Source organism: Camelus bactrianus, chromosome 25 (assembly GCF_048773025.1).
Source record: "Camelus bactrianus isolate YW-2024 breed Bactrian camel chromosome 25, ASM4877302v1, whole genome shotgun sequence".
Classification (NCBI taxonomy): Eukaryota; Metazoa; Chordata; class Mammalia; order Artiodactyla; family Camelidae; genus Camelus; species Camelus bactrianus.
In genome coordinates this window covers 6,481,771-6,506,468 of record NC_133563.1, presented here as the reverse complement: position 1 = coordinate 6,506,468, position 24,698 = coordinate 6,481,771, and the positions used below count along the sequence as shown (strand labels likewise).

The window sequence follows — 24,698 nt, the reverse complement described above, 5'->3', positions numbered from 1 at the left end:
TGATGGCTGTCTTGAGGACCCGGAGGGCACAACTGAGACCAAGAGGGAGAAAATAATCCGCAGCACATCCCCCTCGCCCAGAGAAAGTGAGTTGGGGTGAGACGGGGGTGGGGGCGCCCGCGAGGATCGGCTGGTGCGCAGCTGCGGCGGCGGAGCCAATCACCGGGCGCAGCCCGTCCTCGCGCGACGGTACAGTCGTGCAGTCGTGACGTCAGCGGTTGCCATGGAGAGGCCCGCTTGGTAGGGACCGCGAGCCGACGCCAGGGGCCGCAGGGTCGCAGCGTGGCTTTGAAGTCGAGTCCGCTACCACCATGAGCGGCCGAAGTCGCGGTAGAAAGTCCTCCCGCGCCAAAAGCCGGGGCAAAGGCCGTGCCAAAGGCCGAGTCCGCGCCGCTCCTGACGACGCCCCACGCGACCCGGACCCTCCACAGTGCCAGAGGCTCGGGGAGGAGACCCAGGCGGCACAGGTGCAGGCTGGCGCGGGTTGGGGTGGCCTGGAAACCGCTGCGCCCGCGCCGCCCCGCCGGCCCGGGGAAGAGAGTGCCTGCCAGCTCCCCCTGGACTGTGGCCTCGCGCTCCGCGCTCGGGCTGCGGGGGATCGCGGGCAGGCCCCGACCAGGCCCGGCCCAGGAAAGGCCACATCCCTCTCGGAGCGCCTGGTAGCAGACACTGTCTTCGTGGGGACCGTGGGGACCGTGGGAAGGCCGAAAAATGGCCCCCGCGTTGGAAATCGGCGTGGCCTCGCTGGGAAGAAGGCCCCAGATACCTGTAGCGCAGTAGGGAGGGGATCTCCAGCCATAGCCGGTGGGAAGCCTAAGAAGGGGACCACTGGGGAGTCCGCCTCCGTTCCAGTGGTAGAGGAAAATAAGGCGGAGAAGGAGGCAGGGTCGGGGCCCCCGGCTACAGATGGCAGCATGGATACGCTGGAGAATGTCCAGCTGAAGCTGGAGACCATGAACGCCCAGGCGGACAGGGCCTACCTGCGGCTCTCACGCAAGTTTGGGCAGTTGCGACTGCACCACTTAGAGCGTAGGAACCTCCTCATCCAGAATATCCCCGGCTTCTGGGGACAGGCTTTCCAGAACCATCCCCAGCTCTCGTCCTTTCTGAACAACCAAGATAAAGAGGTACTCAGCTACTTGAATAGCTTGGAGGTGGAAGAGCTTGGCCTCGCCAGATTGGGCTACAAAATCAAGTTCTACTTTGGGCGTAACCCCTACTTCCAGAATAAGGTGCTCATCAAGGAGTACGGGTGTGGGCCCTCCGGTCAGGTGGTGTCCCGGTCTACTCCAATCCAGTGGCTCCCGGGGCATGATCTCCAGTCCCTAAGCCAGGGGAGCCCAGACAACAGCCGCAGCTTCTTCGGGTGGTTTTCAAACCACAGCTCCATCGAGTCTGACAAGATTGTGGAGATAATCAACGAGGAATTGTGGCCCAATCCCCTGCAGTACTACCTTATGAGCGAAGGGGCCCGGGTGGAGAAAGGAAAGGAGGGCAAGCCAGTTCCAGCAAGGCCACCAGGGGAGACCGCCGAGCCTGCAGACAAGAAGTCCAACTGAATCTGCACACCTCTCCCTACTACCTCCTGCTGGACCCGTGCCTGGCTGACCCCCCGTGTTTGGCTGTCTGCCTTTTCTTCATGTCAGCCTCCTTGCACTGTATTCCCTTTGGACTTCAGTTACAAGAATATGGCATTTACGATCATGTTCTTTTTGTCTCCCCATGGCTTTCTTGCTTTTTGACATTAGTGTCACACGTTATGTGATCTCACCCCGACTGTTTATACGTTAAGCAGACATGCTTCCATTGTTTGCTGCCTTTTTCTACATTGCCTGGACCCTGTTCTTGGCTCTGGCCTTCCCCACCTGTTTTTTAACAGGGATGCTCATGAGTCATCCAGCCAGAGGACTGGTGCCTCTTCAAGCTCTGCTCCTCCAGGGCCCGTGACTTGCTGAGCTTCGTGTTCCTCCTAGCCATGCATGCCATCTGTGGCATTTCTCTTGCCACTGCAGAATGAAGCTAATGTACTTGGTATTAGCCATCAGCCAAAACTGTTCCATGGCTCTGGGGTTGCCAGCCAACGTGCCACCAACAGGATCTCTGCCTTTGGCCAGGGGCTCATGCTGCCCTCCTAGATATGGATGAGGTTATGGGTGAGAAGCAGTATGCCGTGTGTTCTGAACCATCGGGCGTCTCTTCCTGCCTCTGGGCCTCTCTCCTGAACCTTCATCAAGGTCTGCACCATGCCTCATCACTCTCAGGCCACTGAGTTTTGTCTAGGTTGCTACTGGCCCCAGTTGGCTTCCTGGCCAACAAGGACCTCAAGAACTGCCTGTGGACCCAGGCCTCCTGCCAGTGCATGAGACACACTTACTCTCCTCAGCCTTCTAGGAACCCTACTGGCTGCCAGACTGATGGGTGGGCTGGTATGTGTGGACACATGCTCACTGTCATCAAGCTGTGGCTGCAGGTGAGGGTGGGGACTGAACTTGCCAAGAACCTAGGTACCTTTGTTAAGTCCCTTATCCCTTCCTTACACATGACCAAAGTGCTGTCGTGGGGTTAATGGGGAAGAGATATTTCTGATCTATGGGCCTGCGTCTCCTTCTCAAGCCTCCACACCTTCCTTACTCTTCCTTCTCACCCGCTCCCTCCTTTCCCTCTCTTCCTCTCCCGCCCTGTCCTGTCCCCTACCCCCCCACCCCTCCTTCCTTTAATTTTTGGTTTCTGTAGTACCACAGCTCAGAGAAAACAGAACAACTGTAAAACCAGGGTTTTCACACAGCTAGTGAGACAGCTGGGGCTCTGCACGCGCGCGCGCGCGCGCACACACACACACACACACACACACACACACACACACACACGGCTGCACGCTGGTGGAGGAGGCCAGAAGGGTTTGTGGGTCTGTGGTCAGACCCTGCTGCCAACTCCTGGGTTCACCCTGTAACTGACGTTGAAATTTCTTTGCGTGGTTGTGCATCTGCAGGAATGATAAAGCCCGAGGCAGCAGTGTTACAGACTCGTGTTAACTCTGTTCCGACCTTTTTTTGTGCCCCTTAAGACCCAGTTGCCTCCTGCTGTTCCCTCCTCTGTGGTAGCCTCTGGCCCTCTGGACCCTCCTTCCTCGGCTTCCCCACCTTCCGCAGCCCTTTGTTCTCTTTGCTTCTACCTTGCATACCCATAGGAATAAGCTCTAGTCTCCAGTATGGGGGATCCCAAGGCCCTCTCCTGGAGCGTGAGGATGGGGGTGGGCAGAGTCTGTTCTGGATCTCCAAGGCTTATTTCCGATGGGTGTAAAAGCTGAGCTGCGCCCTCTTTCCTCCTCTCATCGCTGAGTGTGGGGAAGTAGGGCTGTGTGTACACTTGCCCTCCCCCAACTTCCCTTTCCTTATGGAAGACCTTGTTCTGAGTTCCCCAGGGGCTGGGGAGGTCTTGACTCAGAGATGTAGAGAGGGTGTTTGGGCAGGGAAGTTGGAGCAAAAAGCAGAGCAAGAACGGACCTGGTGGGGAGTGGGCCTGGAAAATCAGATGGAAATGGCTTGAGAAACCTCAGGGAGAATACCCGTGTCTCGGTGATGGAGGGCGGGGGTGGAGGGGGGAGGTAACTTCCCGGGGAGAGGTTGGGAGAATTAAAGGGGTTGTGGGTAAGTGCGATGCCTAGGCGAGGACATGCCCAAAGTTTTGTCCAATCTCTGTGTCATTAGTAGCCTTCATAAATCACAGAAGCAAACCCGAAACAGAATAATGTTACTTCGGATGCTCTCTCTTTTGTTCTAGGTATGGCCTTGTGTATGTGGAAGATTAATGCTATATGCTGCTTCTTTTGTCTCTAAGTAAATCTTACCACTTACCCCATTTTTGCATAATGGGAAAATAGAGCTGTACAGGTCGCTTTTTTTTTTTTTTTTTTGCTATTTAAAAAGATTTTTTTTTTAAAACTTTTCCCTCTTTATTACGGACCTTTTCAGAAATGCACAGAAATGGAGAGGATGGTCCCAGGACCCCGTGTGCCCATCACCTAGCTACTGCAGTTATCAATTGTGATCCACCTGATTTCATCTGTATCTCACTCTCCCCGCCTGTATTTCTTATCGAAAGTCCAAGATACTGTGCCAGTTCAACCAGGACTGCTTTGGGAGAATGGAACTCCCTTTGGTGGTGATGGTGGTGGGGTGCGCTGTCATTATCACATCAGGTCTGCTTTTTGCTTTTCATGTTAATTAATGAAGTTCCAGAGACGGGTCTTAGAATTGAAAGTCTTCAGAATTAACAAGTCTCAAAAGGAGCTGTCGGGGGTGCCGCCTTTTCCCTGCAGCCACAAAAGGAGAGAGAGACCGTTCTGTTGTACACTCTTTCAGAGACTTACCAGTCTTTGATAAGGTGCTTACTTGAGACCTTTCACCAGAATATCAGCCTTTTTTCCTGTGTAAGGTGGAGACTTGTGTGACTATTAGAATTGTCATCAGCTTGTCCTGGTCTCATAGTATAACTCTGGGCTTTAATACTCTGGAAGTATAATTCGGAAATTGTTGCTATGTTCTGTGAAAATAACCTCCCAAAAGTGATCAGTAACTGGTTGTCTTACTTGGTAATTTGACACCCTGGTAATAATGCAATTATTTCTTTGTTCCAAAACAGTATAAATAGTTGTAAGCTTGCATGCATGATGGAAAAATAAAAGCCTGTATCTGTTATATTTTTTATTTTCAAAAAAGAATTGGAAGGTTAAGGAGAGGCTGGATAGTTGAGGGGACGTATACTGTGGCCTATGTGAGTGATTCTGAAGCCTCAGGCCCTTGTGTGACTAGCTGCACAACAATATATAAAATTCTGATCTGATTCCCAGGCCTTACCAGAGATTGAGATTCTTTGGTTCTGGGAAGAAGCCAGGTAGTCTTGGTTATAAAAAGCTTTCCAGGTAATTCTAGTGGAAATCCAGTGCTTCTCAAATTTTAGAGTGCCTCTGAATTGTGTGGGGCATCCTGTTAGAATATGAATTCTGCTCCAGGAGTCTGGAGTGGAATCTGAGATTCTGCATTTTGAACAAACTTCCTGGTGATGCCAGTGTTGGTGGTTTGCAAACTGTACTTTGAGTAGCAAAGGAGGTGACCTTCAAGGACCTTTCACACTAGAGTAACAGTGCCCTAGTTGTGATGTGATGGTTGCACATCAGAATTATTTGGGAAGCTTAAAGAAATATACATATACTGGCAGAATTCCACACAAATACCGACTAAACGAGAATCGGATGGATCCAGGTTTCGGTATTTTAAAAACATCCCAGGTGATTCTGATATCCAGCCAGCGCTGAGAACTAGGGTTTCTGGTGCTGTTTATAAGATTCATAACAAGGACCATTTTCCATTCACCAGGAGAAGCAGCAGAAGACAACCAAATGCCACATAAAGCTACCAGCAAAAAATGGTTGGAAAAATATAGAAGGCAGTTGTTAAATGACAAGAAAATAAAATTAGTTTATATGATGTTGGGCTTGAATCAGTAGATGTGCAGGATTCAGGGCGTAACAGGTGCTCAAGTGTTGAATGAAAGAATGAATTTAAACCATGGTTTATATTCAAATGGCTTAGGGTTCGGCTGGTAATTGGGTTTGTGAAGGAGCCCGTGCTTGATTCAGAAGGCCGTCTGTGTTAGTTTGTTAGGGCTTCCATAGCAAAGCACCGCAGACTGGTTGGCTTAAAACAACAGGAATTTATTTCCAGTTCTGGAGGCTAGACATCTGAGATCAAGGTGTCGGCAGGTTTGGTTTCTTCTGAAGGCCTCTTTTCTTGCTTAGAAAGGGTTGTCTTCTGTCCGTGTCTTTGCGTGGCCTTACCTGTGTGTGTGTGTGTCCGGAAGCAGCGGGAGGAGGCGGAGTCTGTGTGTGAATTTGGGCAGCTGTTCTGCAGTGCCTGAGTGTTCACCTGGCGGCCCTGCAGGCCAGGTGTCGCTCCATCTTCAAAAAGGAGTGGGGGGGGGATGAGGAACTTCATGTAGAATCTCCCGATTTTGAATGTTTTCAACCGAGCCTCCCTCCCTGCCCCCGCCCCAGCCTCTCTCTTCGTGATACGTGGGGTGCAAAAGGATGTGGAGGGCAGCCTGGCTTTCAGGCGTGAGCACCCCATGAGTCCCCCCGGGGTTACGGACTGGAGCTCTCTGCCCTGCTCTGGCTCTGCTCGCACACTTGCTTCCTCGCTGGTGCGGAGCCTCCGTCTCCCAGGCCCCCTTTCACACCCCACTCTTGAGCTCCTAGGAGAACCCCACTGATTGGGATTTTCCACTGCCCCACCTGCTCATTCACTCATTGCCTCCTACGCGTGCCTGCCTCTGTCGTAGACATTAGAGACCCAGCTGTGGACAAATGCGGCTTTGAATTCTGCCCTCCTCCTAGGTTTCAGCCTCCTCTCAGCCTTTGCCTGGGGTCTTCAGTCAGTCTTTCTTTTTTCCCCTTTCCTACATGGGGCTGGCGCATGTTTTAGATCCATGTGGGGGCTAAAGGAAGCCTCCTTTCACTCTCTGGCCTCTAGGTCAGACTTCACGAGGTAGTTGAGGCTTTTAGTAACCTGGAGAGTGAGAGAGTAATTCTTGTTATGCTAAGTGTCCCTTGTCCCTTTCTCACCTTCTGGTTTTATTACAAAAGGCCTTCTGATTTCTTAACTCGTTACTTGCTGGGCTTTTTAGGAAGTGTTGTAGGTCTGTGCCACCCTGTAGGGGTGGGAGAGGGAAAAATCAACAGGCTTGCTCCCCTTAGCTCACTCTATCAACTTCTGACTGTCTCTCCATGCGCTTTTGGCTTCCCCTCTGGTCTGCTCCACTGATTTGCTACAAGGGAAGCAGGCTCGAAGCCCTGGGTGGCCTCATCTAGGGAGGGGACTTCACCCTCCTTTGCCCCTCTGAAGATTTTGGAAGCTCCTTCTGCCCTGTCACCCCTTGAGATCTCAGCCTTGGCGATCCTCCCTTACTACTGGGTAGGGCCATATCCCACCGGTGTCAAGGCAGTTAAAAAATAAAAAAGGAGACCCCACATCCAGTCTGTGGTTTCTGTCTCTGTCATTAGCATCACTTCTAATCTTCTCCAACTCTGTTTCACGATCCACTCTCACAGCTCACTTCTGCTGATTGACTTTCCCCTGAAACTGACCTCATGTTAGTCCCGCTTCTGTACTCCAGACTAGCACCTGGTCAGGTGCTCACTTACAGACTCTCCAAGGCTGGAACCTTGAATTCCTTCCTCCTCTCCCTGCCTCCTATTAACCTGGTCCTCAGCTGAAGTTTGACAGATATAAGACAAAATACCTCCCACCTGTGTGACACTTCATAGTTTACAAAGCACATTTACTTACATGATTTCAGTTATAACAGTGATCCCATAAGGCTCAGAGAGGTTAAATGACTTGACCAAAATCACAAAACCAGTAAACAATTGAGCCAGGACCCAAACTCAGTTCTTCTGACTCCAGGCTCCTCCCACACGTGTGTGCGATGGTAAACACGGGCCCAAGCAGTTAGCTGGAACGAGGAAACTAGGCGCTTTGCACAGAACCTGTATTTAACTCCCTACACAATGGATCAGAACCCTCCGCACGGCTCATCAGACAGTCACGGCTGACCAGTCAGAGTCAACGAGCAAGCATGAAGCTTCCTGAGCATCCTACACCGCAGCTGCTGTCGGAGCTCGACTGGGGGCAGGGCTGACCCGATGGGCTGGGTGACGCAGAACGTGGCCACGACTTCCTCTGACTGCTCTGTTCTAGGGTCAGGATTGGTTCTAGACACACCTGACTGCACGTGGAGGCGGGATGAGGAGGTTGGGGGCTATAGCATCGATCTTAGAATCTGAATGATTTGGAGAAAGGGTGACAAAAAGTTCTCCCACATCAAGAAGTCTGGTGATAGAAGGTTCCAGGCTTGCTCCAGTGGCACAGTGATGTTAGGACTCTGGGTCCCCCTCTCCTGTCCCTTGAGTTTCCCCTCATGGTTCCCCAGCTCCAGGCACCACGTCCTCAACCAGCTGCACTTAAAGGCAGGCAGGAAGAAGGGGAAGGGGGTCTTCTCATGGGTCTCTGTCTTGGGGGAAAAATCTTTGCCTGGAGTCCCTGGTGGATTTCAGGGGAACTGAGTCTGGTCCCTTGGGCCTGAAATGGGGGACACTCCTACACTCTGCTTCAAGGAATCTAACACTTGTCAGCCTCTCACGGGAGTGGGGTTCTGCCATCAGGGAGTAAGGAGAGATCAGGGGCCAGAACTGATGGGAGACCTGTCACCTGCGGGTTCATCCTTTCTGGGGTGATGCTGTGGCCGTATTGCTGACCTGGAACCCCATGTAGTACCTGGAGGCACGTGCACCTGCGCTTTCCCCAGCTCTCCCCGTCACTGCTTCTGACAAGAACGCTCTACCTGTGCTCTGTGTTTTGGGTCTCACCTCCTCGATTACATGGTAAATGCTTTTCAGCCAGCAGCGCCTTTCCCCCACAGCACCTAGCTCAGGGTTCACTCAACATTTGGTGTAGGAGGTCAGTAAATGCTAGTTGAGTGACTGCATTAAGCCAATAATCTTTCTAAGACGTAAATTTGATCTTGTTAACCACCCATTCAAAACCTTCAGGAGTAAGGTCCAAAATCCTAAGAAACACATAACAAATCCTCTGTTATCTGACCCTACACTTTTTTTTCTTTCAAAATTCTTTATTATGGAAGTTTTAAATAAAAGTTGATAGAAAAGTACAATGATCACACATTTAAATTCAATGATCGTTAACTTTTTGCCATAATATTTTGCCTCTGCATATGTGTGTATATACATTTTGCTGAAACATTTAAAAATAAGTTGTTTGATGTTTCATCCTAAATGCTCAGCATGTATCTCATAAAAACAAAAAATAAGGATACTCTCCTACGTAATCCCAAAACTATTGTCAGAAAATTACAGTTCCCAAATATCATCTGGTATCCAGTCCATATTTAGATTCTTCCACGGTTCCCAAGGTTATCTTATAGTATTAGTTTTAAAATCAAGATCTAATAATGTTCAGATACTGTATTTTGTTATCTTTTTAGTCTTTTTAAAACAAGAATAAACTCACTTTTTTCCCCCATGACATTGAATTTCTAAACAGGTTAGGCTAGTTGTCACATAGGCCGTCCCACATTCTGGATTTGTCTGATTGCTTCTTCCTGGTGTAATTTACCTTTTCCTTTGTCTTCTGTACTTCTTGTACTTCTTTTCTCTTTACCATCACTGTGGACTTGTGCGGTTTTATTTATTTAATGTTTTACCATCAATTACCATCATCTTTTTTTGGCTGCTCCGTTGACCTGTATTTTGCTCCAAACTAACTTGCACCAGACTCTCGTCCTCGCCCCTGATTTCCTCCCACTGCCCTGTGCACCCGCCAGCTGGTGTGAATCGCTCTGGGTTCTCTGGACCCCGGAGCTCATTCACACACCCCTACCGGCGCACAGCGTTTGCTCAGGGGGAATACCCTGGCAGTCCTTGGGTGCTCAGATAAGTACAGATCAGATATTTTTGTGCTGTGGTTTTTAATCTCTCAAGGCTGAATTAGTCCCTCCCTTCTCTTTATTTCCAGATTTTTGTTCATACTTCAATTCGTAGGACCTAATATTGTGACTTGTTCTTGTTGGTTTACTAGTCTGCTCCCAACTGAGACTGAGATCCTTGAGACCACAGAATAGTAACTAGCGCTGTGTCTTAGTCATTTTTGCATTCCCATAGCTCAGGGGCTTACACATAGTAGGTGCTCATTAAGCACTGAACAAGTGAGCAAATGAATGGTCCCTCAGGACCACTCATGAAGGCCTCGGTGACAAACTACAGAGACGTTGGAGTGCCCAGGAGCAGAGATTGGGAATAATTCCAAATGAAGAAGAAGCATGAACCTAATACAAATGGATTAAAGGACGGTGGGAGAGGGGAGCTATTACCTGCACAAAGCCTCAGGCGAAAAACACAGTTGCACCAAATTACCCTCACAGCATATTGGAATTCAAGTAGGGAAATGGAAGTGGGCAGGAAAGCAGGTGAAGAGTGTTGGAAATGTACCATGTGTGCTGTGGTTTAGTAATATTCCACAGCACACACGTCTGTAATCGAAAACGAGAAAGCAAAGCTGATGTGATTCTGGCAATGACTTTCCTGGGATCTTCCTCTCTCTTCATACATGGATGTGTATATATAGTCGGAGATCTCCCAAGCAGTTCCTTGAATTTAAATGACTTCAAAAAATTGGGTTAGAACAAAGGCAATCTCTGAAAGAATGATGTCACTGAACAGAAGCTGGATAAGAGATTAACCCTGCAGAATGGAACCCAGGGAGTGGATCTAGGGCTTAGGTACCATGAGCTTCAATATGAAGTAGCCTGAATTCCAGGATGACAGGGCACCCATGGTCATCAGAGCCCAGGGCTGCTTTGCCTAGTGCTGTGGCATCAGATACTTTATGAGAAAATTCAGAACACTTAAGGGGGAGGAAGGGGCAAGACCAGGCTGATTGTCCCTCGGGAGGTGAGGCTGCAGGGCCTGGGTGTGTCATCTGGAGAGCTCTTCACCTTCTGAGAACTCAGTTTGCTGTCAGCGCCACCTCTGGTGTGGGGGGCACCTGCTCATCCAACTAGCATTCGAGGGACACTGAACTCCTCCACAGGCACGTCATTCTCTCAACGAGAGGTCTTATCTGACTCCCTGATGAAGTGGTACCCCCACCCCCACCGCTCACTGTATTCCGTCCTCTCACTCCTCTTCTCCTTCATAGGTCTTATCAAAATTCATGATTATGATTTTGTCTCTTCCTCTGGACTGTATGCTCTCAAGGATCTTTGTTCACTGTTGAATCCCAAGTGCATACACATGGGAGGCATTTGACAAAGAGTTTGGGCTGGGGGACGTGTTCATCTTATTAAGATGGCAGGTTGGATGGGCTGTACCTTGGCGTTGTCCTGTGGCAGGTGAGTATGCATTGGGACCTGGAGGGTCCCTTTTGTTGAGCAAATACCACATGCCAAGCACAGCGCTAAGACATTTAAACACATCATCCCAACAAATGTATTATTATGCATTTCCCATATGAGATAAAAGAGCCCAAGAAAGTTTAGGTAACTTGTTCGCTAATTCCTGGAGTCGGGGACAGAGCCCCTTCACCCTCATTCTGCCCCCTGCTTCTCAGGCTGGGGTTCGCAGGTCAGTTGGTGAGTTAGACTAATGTGGTCTCATGACTTCTGAACGGAGGGAGGAGGGTTCTGTGGCCACAGACATGCTTCCAGCTCTCCGGAGGGTGGCTATCACTGTGTCCACTCATCAGGGAGGGGAAGTGTGTGTGTGTGTGTGTGTGTGTGTGTGTGTGTGTGTGTGTGTGTGTGTTAATGTGGGGCCATATTCCGGTGTGTGTCCAGGGAGGGCATGAGAATTGCCAGCAAGCCAGCTTTGTCCACTGGCCCACGACGCCCTGAGGCTGCCGGGCATTCATGCGCACTCAGGATCACTGCCAACTGAGCAGCGGAGTCCACCCTTTAAAAGCTCCCAGCTTTGGGCAGTTGGTGGGGAACAGACTCTCCTGGCCCGAAGCAGCTCAGAAGAAGGGGGCCTCTACTGAGGCCCTGAGCAGATGGTTTGACAGGGAGTCTGACTCACAGAAGGCACCAGACTCAACAAAAGAGTGTTGCAGCTGCTTAATGAAGGGCTGTGTTTGTGTGCAGGCAACGTAGATCAGCCTGCTGGTCCTAAGCTGTTCTTTGAGCTCCAGCCTCCCACACAGACAGCCGTCCCTAACTTGCCCTCCTCTCCGGATGAGAAAGATGGTGAAAGATCATCGTTTCTTGACATTTGCACAGGGGTGTGCTTCCCTACTCACAACAAATTCACTGAACCTTCTACTCCGCTCAGCGATCACATGGAGGGAGAGGAAGCAAGGCAGTTAACATTTATTGCGCACTTACTGCATGCCAGGCTAAGTGACTTATGTGCAAATTATTTTTTATTCTATTTTTTACAGTAGTAAGTTTATGAAGTTTGCTTTGTTATCTACATTTTCCAGTTAGTGACACTGAAACTGAACATTAAGAAACTTGCTGGGGGTTACTCAGCCAGAATTCTGACTGGTCTTTGGTTCAAAAACCTCTGTTCTCTCCGTTGTATCAAACTGCTCCTCCTGGAAGAAGAAAGGGGACATAATTACTCCGAATTTTAATGAGTGATGTGAATCAGCTCGAAGGCTTTCGGCTGCGACTAACAGAAGCTCTGACTAATGGGCCCAAGGGAAGGACAGTTACTGTTTTCATAGTTAGAAATTTGGAGGCAAGTGATCCCACAGTTGGTTTAGATGCTCACTTATTTCGTCAAGTCCCCAGACTGTTTCCATTCCTTCTGGTCCTTCTCTTCTAACATCCTTGGCATAGACTCAGCCCGGACTTTTTGTCTGCACACTTGTCTCATGGTCTCAAGATAGCTGCTTCGGTTCCAGGCATCATATTCTCAAAGACAGTGTCTAAAAAGAAAATCAGCACAGGGAGCAAACAGGGGCTTCTCTGGTACAATCCCCTCTCTGACTTGGGAGGAAAACATTTCCTGACATCTCTAGTGCACTTGCCTTTACATCTCATTCCTCTCGTTGGCCAGGCACAAGTCTCACATACAAATATATCCCCTCCCTGACCAATCCCTGGCCCAAGGGACTGTTACTGCCACGACTGGCTTAGAGCAACGAGGATTAGTTCCCGGGAGCTGGGCACACAGCGTGCAGGGAGAAGGGAGCATGGCTGTTGGGTAGGCATTTGCTCTGTGACAATAAAGCCAAAGGCTCATCAGACTCAGACTCTGTGACCAGCGCAGCCAGAGCAGGAGCGTTGGGAGAGCAGAGGACGCTATTGACTCACAGATTTAGACAGCATGCGTGTTTAGTAGCTACCCTGTCTGATCTCAGGCATGAGTTCAGCACCCTGGTGTGTTGAAAGAACTGTAGGATGTAGACCTGCACGTACTTTATAACCTAAATGAGGGAGGAGTTAAATAACAGTAAACAGGTAAATAAAAGCATGAAATAAATTTAACAAAAGCCAGCATATGATCAAATGGCCTCTGGATCAGAGGGCAGTTCAGCAGATTCTTCTCGAAGGTGTCTTATGAGTTTGTCTTACACATGCCTGGATGGAAGCCCTGTTTTCAATCAGCAGCATTTATTTTTGTATCCTCCGCTGGGTTTTTGCTACTTCCTTCCAAAGAAAATGCATAATTTTTTCAATGATTTGAGAATATATGGGGCCAAGGAAGTTATTTTTAGGTGTTATACACAATATTGCTGGCTTCCCAGAGAAAATATTTGTTGCTTCAGCAAGAGATCTGAACCAGTCTTAAACTGAAGCCTCGGCCCTGGTATCTTTACTGTGTATGGCTGACATTTTATGATTTATTTTTTCTTTTGGGGGTTCCCTGTGGATCTAAGCAGTATTCAAATGAAGCATGAACATTCATTTCAACAGTTACATTAGAGGCATTTGAATAATGCTTAGCAAAATGTCACAGCAGCAGCCAGAACTTTAATTTGGCCTCTGATTAAAGGCAGTCTTCTCAATCTGGCCTCAGTTTAGACTACTGAGATCAGAGTAATCTTTTGAGCAGATAAGCACAAACGCATACTTTGCTGATAATTGTGTGGCTCCTGTAATGAGCTGGTTAGGAATGGTTATCATTTGAAACCCGAAATGGTGATCCAGGGTACATGGGCTCTCTCTGCTCCAGAGCTCCAGCCGGAGAACCTTCCCTGTCGCCCGCTTTGCTAAGCTCGCCCTCTGGGAGACCCCCCTTTTTATTTTTGGACTTTTGTTGTGTGATTCCCCCCAGAGGCTCTTACCTTATTTTTTACAACCTCTTCTTGACTGGGGGTTGGGAGACAGCAGGCAGGGTCATGCCCAGCATGACATTTCTCAGGCTGTCTTTTCAGGGGATGTTCTAATCAGAGTGGGGAGTGAGTGTTGTGCTACCTCACCCCATCCTGTCGGCTATTTTAACTGCTCCTCAGCCCTAGCTGAGCTGGATCCACGGTGACCCACGCTGATCTAAAAAGAGACGGTTCTGCAAACTCGCACAATAAGTCTCTGCCCTTGAGTGCTCCAGGAGCAACTGGGAGAAATGTTGTGGGTCTCTGAGCTAAAAGAAAAGGGGAAGATGCAGGTTGCAGAACACGCTCACCTGAGAGCTGGCTTGAGGTCTGTGTTTGAAAGCCATGGCCTTCAAACCAAAGTTGGAACTCCAGTTGGGACCAAGAAGGAGCAGCAGGTATGGACTGTGGTCTAAGCGAGGCTGGTTGGAGTCACTGGCTTCGGGTACTTGGTGTTGACACCAAATGTTCCAGAATGGCTGACTGCTGAAGGTTTGCCAGAGTTAGGTCAGGGACCTAGAGGGTGGGGAAGGAGTGGAGTGGGACGTGGGAGAGCATGGCAGTCAGGTGCATCTGGATTCATATCTAAACGCCGATAGTCACTAGTCAGTGTGTGCCATCTTGGTAGGTTATTTAGCACCTCTGACCTCCAATTTTCTACTCTAAAATAGAGACAAAAGTTCTGAGTTAAGTGAAAGTTGTAAAAAAGTCAGTCTCAAATTAACGGAATAAAAAATATTAGTGTGTAGAACTGAAAAGTCCAGGGGCAATCTGGGCTTCATGTAGGGCTTGATCCAGGGGATCAAATCATGTCTTTCTCCACCTCTAAGCTTTACTTTGCCCTCTATTAAATTCCTGAGATGGAGTCTCTTGGTTCATTAGGTCACTATGTACACTGGAACCAACTGCTAAGAACCGGGTCACCGCCCAGCCCTGGAGCCCAGAATGGGGTCAGTCCCACCCAAGCGATGAGGACTGACCATAGGGAAGGGATGATTTTTGCCAAATGAAAAATAAATGGTGGTTGTCAGTACCAGAGGAAGTGGGGATGGATGCTGGGCAGGAAAAACAATAGATGCCCACTGAACAGACGTCCATTCCAGGGTCCCCCTTGCTAAGGGGGCGGTGGGAAGCAGGACACAGACACCGCCGTCGTGTATAAGGGCTGAGTGCCGACAGCCGCCCACCCTGCCTGTGTTCCCCGTAAGACAGCCTCTACTCTAGACATCTGGTTGCAGCCCGAGAGCGACGTACAACCCGTGCCGCTTTAAGCTCTCAGGGCGTCGAGCCTTCCTGCTGCTGTGGCTTCTTCTCCTCCTCCTCCTCTTTTGTTATTATTATTCTCGTGTTTTTCCTCTGTGTTTTCTGCTGTGCCTCTTGGCTACAGATAATCTCCACAGTGACTGCTGAATGTGAACATGTGAGCCCGGGCAGGTCAAAATGCGAGGTCGGCAGTGACCGCTGACAGGTGACGAGGGCTCCATCGGAGGGCCGGGGTCCGGGCCTTTTACTCAAAGCAGTTTGGAGCCACGTGATACAGCCTCGGGGAATCAGGGGAGGGAGGGACCGTGGGATTCCCCTGGAGTCATTGGACTTTCTGTATCCCTCAGAGACGGTGAGGAGCTGTTCCCTCTGGTGGCCTGCTGGCTTCCGCTGTGGAGCTTCCATTTCTGTACCTCCAACCTGTCTTCTCTGCACCACAGGGGCTAGGCCATCATGGGTCACCCCTCACCGATGTGGGTGGTAGAGGGACCCAGGCTGGTCAGCATCTTCCAACACTGGGCAGGGCCACTGGGCTGGACGTAAGACTGGCCACACAGGTGAGGTCCTTGAGGCTCAGAGAGACAGCAGGATTTATCTTAGGACATAGGGCAGGACAGAATTAGAGTGAATGTACAATAATGTGAAAAAGATAGTTCACAAGAAATGTTCCACACAAACTTGTAATAAGCACATCAGTCAGCTGGAGAAAGAGATGGTGGTGGTGGTGGTGGTGGTGGTGGTAATGGTGGTGGTGGTGGTGGTGGGCGTGGTGATGGTGGTGGGCATGGTGGACTCTGTGTGCTTCTCTCCCAGCTGGTCTGCGGTGAGGGAGGAGGTGGGTGAGAGAATTAAGGGAGTTTTTGATGAGTTGCATAAAACGTGGAAATAAGAAAGGAGGAGGCAGGACATGGAGGGGGCGTGGCTAATGAGATTGGGGTGGTGGGTGTCTAGATAATTTCACCCAGGGGTTCAAGGAGTGGGATTAGGAGTCCAGTGGGGAAGACGGTTCCTGCTTCAGAAACAAAGGAGTCTAGAGTCCAGAGGACATGCCAGCCTTGGGCCAGGGGGAGGAACTGGAAGGAGGGAAGCTCTGCTCTGAGGATGTGGGCTTACAGTGAAGGGAGCAGATACCAGCCAAAAAGGGGACCCTCTCCCATCCCAAGGTGCAGGGCTGCCAGGAGACTGTGCACGGTTATCTCGGACCTTCCAGCACCTCTGTTTCCTTTCTCTGTGGACAAGCTTAGCTCTGTGCTTGAGCCAGCTGTGGGAGGACAGGCGTGGGAAGACAGGGTGATGCAGTGATACTGAAGGAGAAAGCAGGGCCGGTGGGGGCAGCCCAGGTCTCAGGACCGAGGCCTGGATCAGAGAAATCTCCCCCTCCTCCTTACCTGCGGTGGTGTTTGCCAGATAGGGACTGGAGACACGGCAGCGTTACAGCCCCCACCACCCCTTGGCCCCTTCAGCCTCTGAGGGCTCAGCCTGCCCATGGCCAGGGCAGGGTTTGTGTCCTGTTCCCTGTCCTGCCTGAGGGCCATTGTGAGGTCGCCCCCATCCCATCCCCACACGCACACACTTCTAAACCATACAGCACTGCATGTTCCAGCCCAGCCTAGAGGAACTATTTGTTCTCTTAAGCTTTATTTTGATTTCCATAGCACAGAAGAAAAAAAATCCAAAACAAAAAGTAAAACCATTTTAAACAACTAGGGGCTTTGTTTTGGTTATTCTTGGAAGGATGTGTAGTGGGTGGGGTAGGGGGTCAGGAGAGTTTTCATCTCTGGAGAACCTTGAATCAATGAAAAGTAAATTAAAAATTGGGTCCCAAGATTACACTGAAAAGTCTCAATCCAGAATAAACTCTGAAATCTACACTTTCAGCCCAAAAGCTGAGGGCTTTCTAATGGAAATGCTGGCAGCTTCAGGCTCCGTGGCCCTGGCCCTGGGCAGTGCTATGACACAGGTGGGAGTGGCACTCTTGGGGAGCGTGGTCTTGGCTGCTCCTGGCCTCCCTTCTCGGGTTTGCAAGCCCCACCTCCGCCCGCCCAGCCCTTGCCCCGCTCCTCAGTCCTGGGTGTCTCCCTTAGCCTTTGGAAGAAGGTGCTGTCGCCTTCCACCTGCCTCTCCTGGGGGAATTTTCTTTCTGTCCACCTGCAGGGGAGGGAGTACAGCTGTGGGCAGGAAGGGTGCAGGGCTCCGTGGAAGATGAAGTAAAGGGTGAGGCCACAGCAGGCACCCGGGAGGTGAGGGTGGGGGGACTTGTCTGCTGGACCCCAAGTCTTATGCTCCCACAGTGTCTTCTGCAGGCCAGCAGCTCAGAGCCTCAGCTGTGCTGAGACCCAGAGGGAAAGCAGTGTTTGGCTGTGTGAGGATGACTGTGTGGGGGTGTGTGTGTGTGTCTGTTGGAGGCAGGTGTGGACAAGGATAGTAGGGGTAGTGATTGGGAGCACTGGCCTTGCAACAAGACAGAAGTGGATTTGAATCTTGGGACTTAGTGGCTGTGTGACTTTGGGCTAGTAGCTTGACCTCTCTGAGGGTCAATTTCTTCATCTTTTTTACAGTGATAATAATGCGTACCTTAGATAAAGGCTTAGGACCTCTCGTGCCCCACAATATATTGTGTGATTTTGAAATCCGTGCCTTGAACTCAGACCTATAGGCCACAGTTATGAAAATCCCATCCTTTTCCAGAAACGGGGCTTGTGCTCTGGTGGCTTCTCTGCCCATCTTCCAGTTGGCACCACAGCCTGGTGCACCACCGCTGTCAGCTCACACTCAAAACCCGTCCCTCAGCACTTTCCACAAAAATCCCCTCCCAGCAAGCACTTTGCACTTACTTTATGGGCCATCTGGAGACAATGACCGAACGGCTTCTTGTCTTCTTTTTGGTTCTTTCTCCTCACAATCTCTCCACTCCTGTCCTCAAAAATCTGAGACCGCTCAGATTTCCAAATCCTTCTGTATATGTAGAGGGATTCAGCTCTCCCCACTTCTTGCTCCCCGTATTGCAAACCTAAACTGTTAAAATTGTTCCACAACTGGCTTTCACTAGATCTAACTGTCTTTGAAAGCCGGGGACTAGCAAATAACAAATCCATCCCTATTTTGTGGCATTTTCATGAATACTCAATAAGATGAGGTAATGCTGTCTCTGCGGCGACTGGCGCGTGGTTAGTCATCTATCCCTGTGACCATTTGCACCGTTTGGAAAAGCTGCGATGAGTGTGTGAGAACCCGAGAGGACACTCACATGCTGGTGGAACAAAAGGCAAACAGTGGGGTCTACACACCCTGCTGTATTTTCACAAGCATTTCTATGACTCGGTGACACTCAGGGGAACTCTTTGTGGTGGGCAGGACAGCCTTCCTACCCACTTCTACCTCCCCGGATTCATTAACCAGGAAGGAACAAGTGTAAAACTGAAACACCAGGTGGGTTGGGGCCTGCTGGGGGTCCATCCCAGCATCTGGTCCCCTCATTTCCATGACTGTCCCCTGGATTGTTAGCTGGGGAATGCGGCTGCCGGGGAGAAAGGTGCGGTTTCCCAGCCTCCCCTGCAGACAGGCCGGACCGTGCGGTGCGGTTTTGTTCATCAGGGTGAAAGTGAAGATGTTGGGGGCAGCTCCTTTAAGATCAGAGGTGCCCACCGGTTGCCCCTTTTGTCCGTACCCTTTCCTCCACCCTCCGGCCTGGTACTGGATGTGGTCTGCGCCCAGGGATGGCAGAGCTGTGAGCCAGAAGGAGCCTGGGCTCCCCCAGCGCCTGTGGAGTCACCATCCCAGGCGGGGACTGGTTTCCTCTGCCTTTCTACATGTGAGAGAAATTAGCTTCTTTGTTGTTTCAGCCACCTCTACTCTGGGCCCCTGTTTCTCACAGATGAACCCCCTCCTGTCTGAGGCGGCAGGTCTCCTGGCTTTGAGCCCAGCATGGCTGATCATGGGCCGCCCCCAGGGTGGTGGGTGCAGGCTCACCGGAGGGCACTGGGGTAGTGTGGGGAGATGACAGGGATGGTGAGCAAGACCTCAGAGCGTCCGGGGGCACTGTGAGCGCGGCCCGGACTATGCCATTGGCTTGGCTTCCAGGGCCTATAAAGAGAGCAGGCAGCCAGCCCATCATTTCCAGAGTCTGAGGTTTGTCTCGAGGGCCCCCCCTCCACCTTCTCTTTCTGCACTGCCCCCCCCAATATACTTTGTGATGCTGGTCGTGCACCCTCCGCCCCCATGGTAGGCCCTACTGCCCACAGGTCCACTGTCTCCTTGCTCCTAACAAAACCTGCTCTCAGGAAAGGCTCTCCAGGTCTGTCATTCTCATAGTGGCCACAACTGCTGCCCATGAACCCTGTTAAGGAAACATCATGCTTCCTGGGTTGACTGTCCTGCTGTGTGTAAACCATCCCCTGTACAGCTGGCCACTCGCACCGCACTCTCTGCAGTGAGGCGGGCCTGCCTCTTGCCCCGCAGGGCAGTGATTACAAGGCTGCGGGCTTTAGTGACAGGACCTCCGACTTTGGCACAGCAGCCCTGAGGTCCAGGTTCCAGATGTGGGTGTTGAGAAGCCTCAGGTTGTTTGTAGCAGGTGGGATTTCTGGAAGCAGACACCGAGGTGGAGTTTGGCCTCCAGGATGTTCATAATGGATCAACGTGTGTGGAGGGAGTAGAGCTGGGCGGGGGGAGGACTTGATCAGCACCCCCGTGGGGTGCTCTGGATCACACACAGCCCCGGGGGCCTGAGTGCCTAGGCCTGTGTGTCCCCACGCTGTCAGTTGCTGTGCGTCAGCTTCAGGGAAAGGGAAGGTCCTGCCCTGGGGGGAAGCAGCTCTCCACAGCTAGGCTCGCCCAGAAGGAGCTGACCTGGAGGCAGCAAGTCCTTCCCCGAAGTGGGGTCTGGGCCTGCGTCTCCTGCTCCACCATGTTCTCCATCTGCAGAATGGGGCTGATAACAGTACCAGCTCCACAGGGTTTAAGTTAGATCACTGGGTGCATGTCCTTTGTAAACTGACATCAGTCATCTCTACGGGATCTAAGCCCCCACCCCGCAACGCCAGCCAGGCAGCCCTGGACGAGGGATCCCTTCCCGGCCAAGCTGCACTGGGAGAAAGGCCTGGGTAAGTCACCAAGCTCACCTGCCCTTCCAGGTAGGATCAACCCCTGCGAATGTCAGGAGTGCTAAATCCAGGGCTCCCAGAGCTGGACACTGTGAAGATGACCATTTTATTGAGTCTCTGCTGCGCCTTCATTCAGGTGTTTCGTGTTAAATGGCTGTCCAGATTCAGAGTAAGATGTTTTCTGATCAAAACCAGTGAAATCAGATATGAAAGAAGTCCAGAAAACAGAGGAGTGCTGAAGGAAGCTGAGCTTTATTTCGTCCTGAGGTCTCTGAATGTGTTTAAGGCTTGCAGCTCCCTGTTCTAAAGCATGAAGGCTCAGCCTTCCCCTTCTGTGTCAGTCAGGATCTCAGAGCCATTTCAGACCCAAGCCTGAGTTGGGGTGGATTAGAGTGATGCCTGTAGCAGACTGTCACCGCGATGGTCCCCAGTGAACCACACCTCCTGGTATTCCCTCTGTGTGGTCCTCTCCCACACTGGCTCTGGGCTTGGCCACGTGACTTGTTTTGGCCAATGAGACTTCAGCAAAGGTAACACATGCCAAGGTGTGGTAAGTGCTTGGGCACTGGGATTTGCTGAGGTTTGGACTTGACTCCTTGAGGATGAAAGACCAGGTAGGAAGAGAAGCCCTGCCCTCCCAGGCAACCCTCCTGCTGAATAGAGCCTCGGCGAACCCAGGAGAGCCTCCCAGCTGCCCTACAAAATCAAGAGAAAGAGTAAATTGCTGTTATTATATTATTTTTAATTGAAGCGAGATTCACATAACATGCAATTAACCATTTTAAAGTGTACAATTCAGTGGCATTTAGTACCTTCACAGTGTTGTGCAACCACCTCCTCTTTCTGGTTCCAAAACATTTTCATCACCCCAAAAGCAAACCCTGCACCCTTTAAGTAGGCATTCCCCGGTCCCTCCCTCTGCTTCCTGACAACCACCAATCTGCTCTCTGTCTCCATGGAGACAGACCTTTTGTGATTGGCTTCTTTCATTTAATGAAATGTTTTCCGTATTCATCCACGTTGTAGCAGGTGTCGGTACTTCATTCCTTTTTGTATTCAATAGTTGTACATGGATATTCCTAGTAGCACTATTCACAATAGCCCAAAGGTGAAAACCACCCAAATGTCCATCAGTGACGAATGGATAAATAAATTGTGGTGTGTAAATACAATGAAATATTATTTAGCCATAAATTGCTGTTATTTTAAGCCACTCAGTTTGGGGTTGGCTTGTTACTATAGCGATAGATAACTGATAGCGTTTTAAGGTGGTTGGATTAATAACAAGAGCTATCAGTTCCTAGATGGCTTCTCTATGCCATGTGCTGTGTGAAGCACTTTGCATGCTAATGCTTTAATCTTCACAAGAACCCTGTGATTTAGGTACTGATGGTGACCCCACTTTACAAATGGGAAAACTGAGAGACTTAACCCAGATGATCTGATTCCAGGGCTTATGCCTTACCCACTCAGTGCACACAACCCAGCGCTAAACGACTGCTCTGGGAGATGTGAGGGCTCGAGCCCACAGCAGTCTGTGCCTCTGCCGTGAAAGAGACACGCTCTCAGTTTTCTATGCAGTTCGTGCTGAGTGTCACTGGAAGAGAGAATTGACAGAAATGAAAGCCAAACGTTTAAAGTCTGCACAATGTAAAATTCTGACCTGTGAAGCCTAACTTGGGAACATTGAACTTCGTAGAAATAAGGTCTATAAAGTAGCCATACAAAGGCAGAAATTACAATCATAATATTTCTTATAAACAAAGCACACTGACTGATGAGTCAAAGCTTTATTGTGAAATTTGCATGGGAAAGAAGCCCCATGACAATAACTTCTGTCCAATTCAGTATGAGCAAAAATGGAAAGATTTGGAAAGGGTTTAACTGGGCTATTTTTTAAAAAATTGATCAAGGAATTAAATTGACTAGGTGGAGTTTGTTCCAGAAAATGCTTTCAGTACGAAAATGTATCCATGATGATACGGTTGTGGTTAAAATGGTAGTATTCTTAGGAGTCGAAATATCCTCGGGGCAGAATATCTTTCAGAGTCAACACATCTTCTCTCTTTCACAAGGAGTTTTTGAAGGGTGTAAAATGCTACCACCATGTGAGTATGGGTCACTCTGAGGGGCCAAGAGAGATTTCTAAGACCCTTTGGAGAGTAAGTGCACTGGTACTTGGTCAGACTCCCAGGTTCTGGGGCTGTTTATGATGCCAGGTGAGGAGGTGAAGGTCCCTATGCAGGAGAGAGTCTGCTGTCCCCCTGGAGGCACAGGCTTTGGGCAGGGAGGAGAGTGGCACAGGGAAAAGCCACATGAGTCACCTTGTGGCCCAATGTTTAGGGGACTTGATATAAAGTCCCCATATGAAGGGCCTCAATCCTTAAGGAAGGAAGAGCAGCAGCTCTTTGGGGGTGTGCCTTCGCAGGTAACCGCAGAGCCCCCCACAGCAGAAATATAAACCCAGCAGCAACTCCCAGCTAGTAGCCGGGGTATGGGAGTAGGAGTTACTTGGGATCCACTTGAAAGGGATTTGGGCTGGCTGGGGCCGTGTGCGGAGGGGGAGACATTCATACATTAGTCCCTATGTGTAGGCCTACAAGTTTTTCAGGTCTTCTGAACATTTTATTACCTATAAATATAGAAAGAAAATTTCCAATCTAAAATGAATACATGAATAGAATGTATGTAAAGGTCATCTAATACTGGATTATGTATAGGTCTCATATGGTTACACATGAATATAAAAAGTTTGGATCATAAAAATAAAACAATAATTTATTCTTCACAAACCCAAACTTATGAAAATTAAACATCCTGTTACAAATTTATAACAAAAATATAGAATATAGAATATAAATAATACATATCATATATATATATATATATATGATTCTGCCTATTTATTGATCAACCCATGAACACTGTGGTATGTTTTATATATTTGACATGACATAGGGGTGGTCTAGGACCTACAAAGTTCTTCTTGTGCCATGAGTGGGGGTGGGGGCATGACTTGAAAGTGAGGTAACAATATTGGGTGGGGTCTGGAGCCAGTGATCTTGTTAATTAGCCCAAGAGTTTGACTTTTCTTGAGGCTAGTGTGACACAGGAAACAAGAACTGTATACAATATTATTAGAATTTGAGCAGGAAATAATACTTGAGTACACAGGCAAGAAACAGCTAGGCTTTAGGATTTAAAATGTAGATTGTGTTTCAGTGATATACCAGGTGCCAAGTGGGGTTAAAAATAAAACCCCCAAACCACAGAGTGGGACCTCTGTGTGAATGGAGTCCTCTGGACTTGTCCAGCGTGGTCACAGCCCTGCCACATCTCTTGGACTCACAGAAACTTGGGCCGCAGGATGGAACTGTGGGGATTGTTCACCTGCATTCCGCTCAGTGGGGTCCTATTCCAGACACAAGGGAGGTGCCGCCATCACAGCGAGAGGGAAGGAGAGAGCTTCTGGAGAGAGGAAACCTGCAGGCTGAGCCCCCACAGATCGTCACCTCTCCTTCCTTCCTCGCAGGACGAGGGCTCGGAGCCTTGGGGAAAACACAGATCTCTGTTCCCAGAGAAGCTGAACAGGTCTGGGCAGCTGGCCGTGGGCTGAACGGACAGATTGAAATGCGAGGAGCACTAATTTGTTAGGAATCCCAGAAGCCCCTTCTGTCACTGGACATTTCTTATGTCCTAGAAGCTTTCTTTACAGGGGCCTTCTTGATCATGAGCACATCCATAAACTGAATGCCTTTGTTTTTTAAGGGGAGAGAGTGTCGGTCAAGGGCTGCGCTGTCACAGCTCATCCTGCTGAAGCGGAAAACAGTTGACTCCTGTGACTTCAGTTTCAGAGAGGATTTGCAAGTCCTCCTGACTCCCAGCCTCGGCCGCTGATTCCCCTGAAGCAGGCACCTCTCCCTTGGATGCTTTAGAAGCCGAACAGATAATGGAAACACTTCCCTGCTGAGAAATGGGTCCTTCACGAACACCGTCCTTCCCGAGTAAGAAAGCCTGGATGGAAAACATTTGGCCAGTGTGTTCTTACGGACATTACTGTAATCACTCGTAGGGCATTGGTGGGAATTTGAATAAAAAGTCTTCATCTTCTTTGTTCTTGTACCAGGTCACTGTCTCTGCCCATTCTAACCCTGCCTGCCCCTCTGCCTCTGCTCCCAGAGTTAGAATCCTAGAATAACAGGTCTGATAAAACATGGCATTGCTTATCTAACCCCTTATTTTTTTCCCCTGGAGAAACAAAGCCCAAAAAGATGAACAAAATAACCAATAGCTGTTCATTTTAGCATCACAGCTGTGGCCAAGCTGGGTCCATTGAAGGAAGGGCCATTCTCACCAGGGCTCAGGACTTGTGTCTGCTGTTTTTTACCTAAAGGAATGGGGCCGCAGACCCTCTGATGACACCCAGTTAGCCCCAGACTCCTATTTG

General features: G+C 49.8%; 1 protein-coding gene and 1 long non-coding RNA gene across 4 annotated transcripts; one reads left to right on the top strand and one right to left on the bottom strand.

The window, feature by feature from the left end:
• Window positions 1–207: 207 nt before the first annotated feature.
• TSPYL5 (TSPY like 5) lies at window positions 208–24,378 on the top strand. Of its 3 annotated transcripts, none has more exons than XM_074352611.1 (2): window positions 208–2,470; window positions 24,020–24,378. In XM_074352611.1, the coding sequence occupies exon 1, from the start codon at window positions 312–314 to the stop codon at window positions 1,557–1,559; it is 1,248 nt and encodes a 415-aa protein (XP_074208712.1). In that variant the 5' UTR covers window positions 208–311; the 3' UTR covers window positions 1,560–2,470; window positions 24,020–24,378. The 3 variants fall into 3 exon arrangements, with proteins under 3 accessions (XP_074208712.1, XP_074208711.1, XP_074208710.1); XM_074352610.1 differs by lacking the exon at window positions 24,020–24,378 and adding an exon at window positions 3,972–7,030; XM_074352609.1 differs by lacking the exon at window positions 24,020–24,378 and adding an exon at window positions 3,781–7,030.
• LOC105079309 (uncharacterized) lies at window positions 10,666–15,772 on the bottom strand. The gene is made up of 3 exons (XR_006719353.2): window positions 14,198–15,772; window positions 12,341–12,497; window positions 10,666–12,161 (listed from the first exon to the last, which is right to left on the bottom strand). It is a non-coding gene; the product is annotated as an uncharacterized LOC105079309 (long non-coding RNA).
• Window positions 24,379–24,698: the final 320 nt, after the last annotated feature.

Coding starts and splice junctions, on each gene's coding strand:
- TSPYL5 (XM_074352611.1), top strand. CDS start 312: ATGAGCGGCCGAAGTCGCGGTAGAAAGTCCTCCCGCGCCAAAAGCCGG.